Source organism: Pteropus vampyrus, unplaced genomic scaffold, assembly GCF_000151845.1.
Source record: "Pteropus vampyrus isolate Shadow unplaced genomic scaffold, Pvam_2.0 Scaffold214, whole genome shotgun sequence".
Taxonomy (NCBI): domain Eukaryota; kingdom Metazoa; phylum Chordata; class Mammalia; order Chiroptera; family Pteropodidae; genus Pteropus; species Pteropus vampyrus.
In genome coordinates this window covers 922,566-930,974 of record NW_011888995.1, presented here as the reverse complement: position 1 = coordinate 930,974, position 8,409 = coordinate 922,566, and the positions used below count along the sequence as shown (strand labels likewise).

At 48.5% G+C, this 8,409-nt stretch overlaps 1 protein-coding gene across 4 annotated transcripts in view; it reads left to right on the top strand.

The window, feature by feature from the left end:
• BACE2 (beta-site APP-cleaving enzyme 2) overlaps window positions 1-7,090 on the top strand; it is a 45,986-nt gene extending 38,896 nt beyond the window's left edge. The window contains exon 8 of one of the 4 annotated variants that reach the window (XM_023538205.1): window positions 6,539-7,090. In XM_023538205.1, coding sequence (XP_023393973.1) covers window positions 6,539-6,606 — 68 coding nt within the window. In that variant the 3' untranslated portion in view covers window positions 6,607-7,090. Of the gene's footprint in view, window positions 1-776; window positions 3,993-4,450; window positions 4,665-6,538 lie in introns of those variants that run through there. The other 3 variants (XM_023538206.1, XM_023538203.1, XM_023538204.1) reach the window with 3 other exon arrangements.
• Window positions 7,091-8,409: the final 1,319 nt, after the last annotated feature.

The window sequence follows — 8,409 nt, the reverse complement described above, 5'->3', positions numbered from 1 at the left end:
TACTCTTTAGGTCCATCTATGTTGTCACAAATGGCAAGATTTCGCTCTTTCTATGGCTGAGTCATATTCCATTGTATGTATGTACTGTATTTTCTTTATCCAGTCATCTATCGATGGACCCCTAGGTGGCTTCCATGCCTTGGCTGTTGTAAATAATGCTGCGGTGAACGTAAAGGTGCAGAGATCTTTTCAAATTAGTGTTTTTGTTTCCTGTGGTTAAATACCCAGAAGCGAGCTTGCTGATCATATGGTAGAACCACTGTGGAAAATGATATGCAGAGTCCTCAAAACACGATAACTAGAAAGACTGTAGTGTAGACTTGGAACCCGCCAGGGCGCTCGAACGCGGGTGACCCTGCCCACGGACGTCGCCCTGACTCTGGCAGGTGCCGCTGTCCATAGCTCTGCCCCTCCTCCTCTCTCCCTCCCCCCTCCTCCTGCTTCCTTCCCCGCACCAGCCACGCAGCCCACCGGCCCAGGTGCTGCCGACGCTCTCCAGCCTCCCCGAAGCGCCCGGTGCTTCCCCGCGTGCCCTCTGCACGTCGCTTCCCACCACGTAGGTTCCACACCTGCCCGTGTCATTCCAGTCGCAGGGGGCTGGACCCTCTGACGGCAGGCCGCCACTGAGACGCCCTCTGTGCCCGCTCGGATGCCCGAGCGGTCGGAATCTGGTGCCGATGCGGCGGGTTCGATAACGCGCAGAACCGTCTCTTTCGTCCTGTGTGAGAGGGACTGCTCGTTTCATAGCTGTGGATCTTCCCCTTCTGTCTCCTCAGAAATCGCAGGTGCTCCGGTGTCTGAAATCTCTGGGCCTTTCTCAACAGACGACATAGCCAGCAACTGTGTCCCCGCCCTGCCTTTGAACGAGCCCGTGTTGTGGGTCGTCTCCTACACGCTCATGAGCGTGTGTGGGGTCATCCTCCTCATCTTAATCATCCTGCTTCTCCTCCCGTCCCGGTGTCGGCACCTCCCACGAGACCCCGAGGTTGTCAGCGATGAGTCCTCTCTCGTCCGGCACCGCTGGAAGTGACGAGTGAGGCCGGAACCCGAGCCACCTCGAACTCACCTCCTAGGAGGATTCAATTTTGAGTGCGGCAGGCAGGAGTTTACAAGGCAGGGTTCCTTCCTGTGTCCATTAATCTTGAGTCCCTGTCTGTCCTGCTCCCAGACGCCTTCCAGAGTCACTGTATTTTGATTCTTGGTTTTAAAGCTTCCTTCTTCTTCTCTACTTCCAAGAAAATGATAATAAAAAACACCTCATTCTAAACCAAAACAGAGTGAATCGGGCTTCAGGCTTTATGTGACTGGTATACCAAACCGTCTACCTGTGCCACCAAATAAAAAAGCAGGCCGTGGCTCATTTTCCTCCCTCCCGTCTCTGGAGAAGTGAGCCCACACAGCTTATAACTCCTCTTAGCTAATGGGAAGCTTTGTGTATTAGTCGCTTTTAAGGGTATTTTGCACCCGGCCTCAAGCAGGGGCCCAGCGGTCCAGGAAGGCTCGAAGTTTGATGGCGGGAGTGGCGGCCTGGGGCCCGAGGACAGAAGCATCCTGCTTCCTCCTGAGTCAGAAACAGCAGCAGGGCCCTGTTCTGGGTCTGTCTGTGCCTTGCACGGGAGCAAAGTCCACTCAGAGGACATCGTCCCCGACGGTTCTCATGGGCCTCATCTGAAGACGGGAGGCCTCGTGCCCGTCGTGGTGGAGCGAGGAGCCCACGCTGTGGACGCTATGCTTCCGCCATAGCGTTGCCATCAGAGCAGAAAGCCACCTCTGCTGAGACTCCGCCCCGGGCCCCGAGCCTGGGCGGGGGTGCAGGCAGCCTGGCCCCAGCCTTTGCCATCACCTAAAAACATCCTCATCCCGACAGGCCAGCCGGAACAGGTCTGAATCACACACCGGGAAGTTCTGTCACCGAGCTGGTCATCATCTCACATGCGCACGCTTACTTAATATCGAGAAACAGCATTATAATAAGAAAAACCGGTTCCATTTCGCTAGCTTCGTTGTATCTTTTTCCAGGTCTTCTCGGGAGGTAGGTGGATCGTTACCCTTTGGGGAAACTGGGGAGCGGCTGAACGCCGTGCTTCTGACCCGAAAGGAAGGAAGACGCGAGGCGTGCGGAGGGCTTGGTGGGGACTTCCGGTCACCCCCACACTCTGAAACCACGTTTCCACTTGCAGAAGCCCCTGGAGTCGAGCACGTGCGTCTGAATCAGCTGAAATAAGTGTGTGGAGCAGGGGACCCCACGCGTCCTCCCTTTGGCGTGTTCAGCCTTCTGATGTGTACCGCTACCCCTGTGTGGGGGACTCCCCTCTTGCTGTCCTTTGTGGCCTTTGCCAGAGAAAAGCAGAAACCTTTAAGTCAACGCAATCGGCCTTATATGATCTGATGTAATTAGGAGAAGGGTTCAAAGCCAGTGTCCCTTCTCTCTTGCTCATGTGCCAAGTTCAATGTTCACTTGCATTGTTACGGCAGCGAGCTGGATGTGTAATAAAATTCCACTGGAAGGGCTAACTGTGGACTGTCTCTGCCAGCTGAAGTATTACGTGTGTCCAAAATAGGCTACATGTGGATGTTGCAGTCATCTGCTCCGTTCAGGGGATCCCGGGGTCCCCTCCACATTGAGAAATAGATGAGCGTGCCCAAGAGATGGGAGGTCACTTACACACATCACGGTGTCCCAAAAGATTCTCCAGCTCTCGCAGATACCTGCAGAGAGGCACATCCATCTTCTGTGTTCTTCAAAATACAGTTTGAGCATGGTGGGGACAAGAGCCTCTGGGGACGGGATGGGAGGACTAAACTCTGTTATCGGATGCGTGTCGTTATGTCTAGTCTCAGCTTGTTGAGAGGCCAGAATTTTAAATGCATTTCAGAATTAGAAATCTCTGGAAGTCTCATTCTCTTCTGGTCCTATTGGCTTTTTCACTGGGTCCTGTTTTGTGAGCCACTCGGCATAGAGATGAAGGTGACGCCCTGAGACTAAGCCTTCTCCCTGCCGTGAAAAATCCGAACCCCTGAAATGAAAAGAGGGAACCGCAGGTAGGACCTGGCTAGTTTGGCACGTGTTTCTTTGGACAGGCTTCTCCTCTTCCATTTTCCCTTGACAGGTTTCTGAGCTGGGAACATTTCTATCGCAGCCATTAGCAGGCACTCTTCCCAGAATACATGATAATAGCAAGTTAGATTTCAAGCTAGGGTGTTTGAATGAGGTTTGCTCTAATTCTCTGTATTTCATATCAAATTTCTCTAGCTTTTCATCTCTGATGTCATTGGATGTGACATTTTAATGGAAATACTTAAATTACAAAAGCATGATTTAGCAACGAGATTGAAATAGACAGTTGAATGTGGGACATTTTCCTGGCATGCCTCGCTGCTGAAAATTGGACTTTGAGTCAAAACCCTGGGAGTGACAGCCACCTCCCCGAGTTATGTAAATTGAGACTTAGCTAGGAAACCTTCCAGGAGGCTGGCTCTGAACGGGAAAGGAAGTAGCAACCATTGGAGGCTGCCATTTTTTACCTGGTAACAGCACATGGTGGAAAACGTTGGAAGATGGTTCTTTCCTGAAAAATGCAACTTAGCATTAGGTTTTCGTCAAACCCTGGTCAACTCTCTGAGGGAAACGAATGCTTCTATAGGAACAGTATGTATTTTTAAATAGGGTAACGCTTCCTATTCCTGATGGGCTACTTAGAAGCCTGAACTGAAGTCCCGTCTTCAGCAACTGAAACTGTTTATGAAAAAATAGCAGGAAACGAGTTGGGGACTGAGTATTTTTTTCCCCCTCTGGAATTTAAAAGCACCACGAAGGGACCGGCATTTACCAAACCCTACTTCGTATTTCTTCTGAACCTAAAACAGGTACCTGGCCTTAAAGCAACAGATTCCTCGCATGTGACAGCAGAGACGATTTTCCAAAAATCAGTTCGCTCTCGGGCATTTGGAAGGATTTTCACCTGATTCATCATGAAACGCGGAGGTTTTGGTTGGCGATACATGTGGGGTTAGTCACAGTTCAGAATCACGAAAGCCGTTGCCAGCAAGGCAGCGCTCACGCCGCAGGATTTCGCAAAGGAGCTGCGGTTTGGGGGTCGCGTTATCTCGTTGAAGGAGCGAGGAAGGAGTATTTCATTACTGCGGGTTCCCCGTGAGAATGAAGGTTTGTTAATTTCCTGTCACCAGGCCCCCACGTGGCAGAGCGGCCAAGCGTGGTCCGGTTCTCAGTTCTGGCCTCATGCCACTCGACGGCGTTGAAAATAAATCACCACCCGACAGCCTGATCCGTCAACAACAATAATCAAGTTTCACAGACTCCATTCTCATTAGTGGAAACCAAATAATTGGGTAGAATCCCAGTGTGTTTTCTCTTATGCAGACTTATTAGAATTGATTACATAATCGTTCAGAGGAAACATTTGCCAATAAGATTTTTTTCCTCTTTTAGGAAAAACAACGAAACACCATAAAATGTGAAATTACAGTTCTGCCAAGAGAGAAAATGGATATTTAATGCCAACACGTTATTTTGTATACGTTTCTGGTGGGTTTTAAGAATTTCAGATTTGAACTTAAAGCCATTTACCGATTAAAGAGCAAACAGGGAAAAAATACATTTGGAGAGCGAAGGAGGAAAATAAAAAGTAATCGAAAATATGTAACAAAATAGGCAGAATTTGCCTTTTTTGAAAGTAGCTTTAATTCCAGGAATTAAAGTCGCTGAATCAATTGGGAGGGATCATTGGTTTTACAGTTGCAAACTCCAAGCTTCAGGAATATTCTAGCCGGAGCCATGTGCCCCATGTCAGTATCGCAACGTGAAAAGAGGCAGTCCCCTGCACTGTGCGTGGCCCAGGCCACGTGAAGATCAGTTCATTCAAGGAACAAGACCTGGAGGATGATTGGCACTTGGGAAATTCTAGAATCTGGGAGAGGAGGCAGGGTAGGAAGAAAGATCCCTTTGCCAGCAGACTGGCGCAAAAATCTGGAGAGCCGAGGACATCCCAGGATGTCACGGGCGACCCATTTCACCCCCAGGGTTTCGCACAGCTCGCTTTTTAGGAATTTTCCACAGGAAGCTCTCGCGAGTTATAATTTGTTGGAGAGAGACTTGCTCTGCCATCGCATTTAGAACACGTCTGTTCTAACAAAAGTAGAGATGCCCAAACTCCCAAGGAAGACACGGTCCTTGGGCTGCAGGTCATGGTTGTGCCCTGGGAAGGTCAAGAGCAAGGTCAAGGGGCCGGAGCCAAAGGCACGTTGGCCAAGTTCCCTCTGGGGTCTGAGCATCTGAGAAGGGCTCCTGGCAGCAGCTGCTCCCGTAGATACAGTGAGAGTCAGAGTAACTCAGACGCAGCCATTTCCACCCCATTGATTTGACAGCCCACAGCTGCCTGACCTCACTCTGGGGACACCTGCCAGAGACGCTTCCCGGAAAAAGAGCTCGCGGGGGACCAGGTTCCCTCATGTCAGCCTCTGAGCCTCTGTGTATACCTGTGTGGCCTTTGGGCCACCAGCGTCCCCCGTAGATCCATGCTGTCTTCGAGCTTACCTGGTGCTCTTCAGAGTCAGCACAGTTCAGTAGCCTCCCCAGGGAAGTGTCGCAAGCGAAAACCATAGCTTTGGGCCTTGGGCAGGCGCCCTGCGTCTGAGATCGTCATCCTGGGCGGGTGAAGACAGCCTGGCACAGCGGTCAGCCCTGTTTGTGCAACGTGGAAGGGAGAGCAAAGCCAGGCCTCGTGGTGACATCAGCGTCTGCAAAACCTCAAGTCCCCTTAGTTATTGGGATTAAACATGAGTGTCGCAAGGACACACACTTCAACCACTCAGTAGTGTCTCCTCACTTACCCCTGAGATTTCTCCGGGTTTGTGATAGACGTTCATGCAGAAGTCCAGTGTTTCTAAACTCCGTCGTGCTGTGTGATTTTACAGCACATGGTTTTAAAGTGCGCCCCGTAGCTACAAGCCGGGCCAAGGGGCACATAAGGGTTCCCGATAAACCCAGATTCAGCCCACAGCGAGAGTGACTCCAGGGCACCTGACGTCTGATGCTCAGAGGCTCTTCGTGTCCTTTAGAAAGCCTTCAGGTGCCATTGGGACACCACGGCCGAAGCGGTGATTCTGGATGTGTTGGTTAGCGTCGCAGGATACAAGAAAGGGTATGATGGTGTCTGCCAGATGGGGTTTGCCCCCCGCCCACGGGCAGCGGTGGGAGTGGGCAGTTAGTTCCCTTTACAGGTAGAAAATTCTTCATGTGAGAGCAACTGAATGACATCTACGTTGTAGGTTCTGCACAGGTGTACCCGGCCCAGGTCACTCGGAGTAGAATCTTTTGCCAACTAAGATGTGTAATTATACAATTATAAGTTATAAGTTTGTAAAATAGATTTTGTGCAAATTGAGCTCAGCTGTCCTCTCACCAAAAAATGAATGAAACCTTGAATTCCTTTGAAACCTGACCTCCTTCACCATGGATGCTTTCCCACAGATTTTTCTTCATTTAGTTGGAATACATGTGTTTTTATTCATGTTACAGGCACGGGTCAGAATATCAGGAGAGGGCGAGCGTCTCCAGCAGACAGGTCTCATTTCTTTCTCTGTTAGATGCTCTCTGTGCGGATCGTCGACTTTCCCGATCTAACGAAGGTTTTGGCTTCATTTTATCTTCACTGAAGCACAATTTCACATGAGCTTCACTGCTTCTGAATGAAAGTTTAGAAAACGTTAAAAGAAGCTTATCTTTTTGAGATTAAAAAAAAAAGTGACCAAAGGTAATTAGGAATCTGTTGTTCTATAATGAAAATCACCAAAAATAAACTGCTTTAATTCCAATTTCTTATACAGTTCTATGTTCTCTGTTGCTAGCGAGTGGCACCAGCCTGAAATTTCTTTCTCGCTTTTCTAATTGCAGATGTAATGTTCTTATCAGTGAGGGTGGAAATTCTCTTACTGTTGGTATTAGTACCTATGAAAGGAAAGATCTGGATGAGATTTGTCGTGTAACAAAGCGGAATTGTTGTAATCTGAAACGATGTATCTCCTATGATTTCTGTAAATTCGTGCAGTTAAATATACTTAAAGTTTATAATCCCTATGTTTGGTCATTTAAAGCAGACACTCATTTTTTGTTGTTGTTTAAAGAGGACTTTGCTGCTGGATTAGTGGTGTTTCTATGCTGGCTGAAAATCTGCAAATCTTGTATTCTAAAACAGACACTAGAAGTCACACTTTGCAAAATGTATCGATGTGTGTATCTCAACAGCCTTAATATATAACTCTTAAGTGTTACTTAGGCATTTTTTGAAAATGCTCAAGATGATATGTCCCTTTTGGAATTTTCCTCTATTTTTAGTGGACCGTGTTGATTTAAAGTTGTGATAGGACCAAGGGTTAGAATAAAGAGCTATCGACTTCATCTTATAAGTGGCTCTGCAGCCAGTATCCAAATCGCTGTGCACGTCAAAGCTGGAGTTTTCTAGAACAACCTTATTTTTATACCTGTATTTTTATACGTGTGTGTTCCACCAGTGTAAGAGTATATTGAAAAGGAAGGAAACGAGTTTGGCTTGTTTGAATAAATAATACTTCCAACTTGTTGGGTTTGGAATTTTTTTAATACTTAGTTGAAGCCACGCCTCCGAAGTTCCAGTCCGTGACGCGTCATGGTTCGCTGACCCCTGCTACTTCATGTAGCTTCCTGGAAAGGATCGGGGATAAAATCGAAGGGAGGGAGAGTCCAAGCTCAATCATTAAGGCGTAAAATATACCGAAAATGGGAGGAGAATGGAGTATACTAGGATGGGAACCGTCCTGGCTGTGGAGAGAGAGCACCGTAGGAGACACACAGTAAGCGCACTTGGGTGGGCATAAGGAGGGGCAGGGTGTTCGTCCCATGATGGGCACTTGTGCCACCCTCCCCTCACCACCCTGCAAGGAGAAGATGTTCTCCAGATCCTACAGACTAGAAACCAGCTGCCAGTCATATGCCCAGGAAAGCAGCCAGAACGGTGTTTGCCCTGGGAGTGGACCCAGCTCTGTTTGCCTGCAAAAGTAAACCTGTTTCTCTTAGCCCTGCCTTGCACGGGGGGCGGGCTGCCGTGCTGACTCACATCCTCCAGACGCATAAGGGTCCGGCTGAGTGGGTCAGTCTCAGAGGGAAGCGCGCCAAATCGGGTGAAGCACGGATAGTGAATGAATGGAGGTGGACATCACCCATGAGCTGTCATCATGCTGCTACACCAATCCTTAAAAAATACACTTCTTTCATTAACCGGGCACTTTTTGTTTGACCAGACCCAGATAAGAAGAAAAAAAAAAAAGAATTTTTAACCATTAAGAGATGGAGCAATAGTTACTGGGGAAACAGAATAGGATATTTGCTTTCTAATAATGAAGGAGATGATTTGA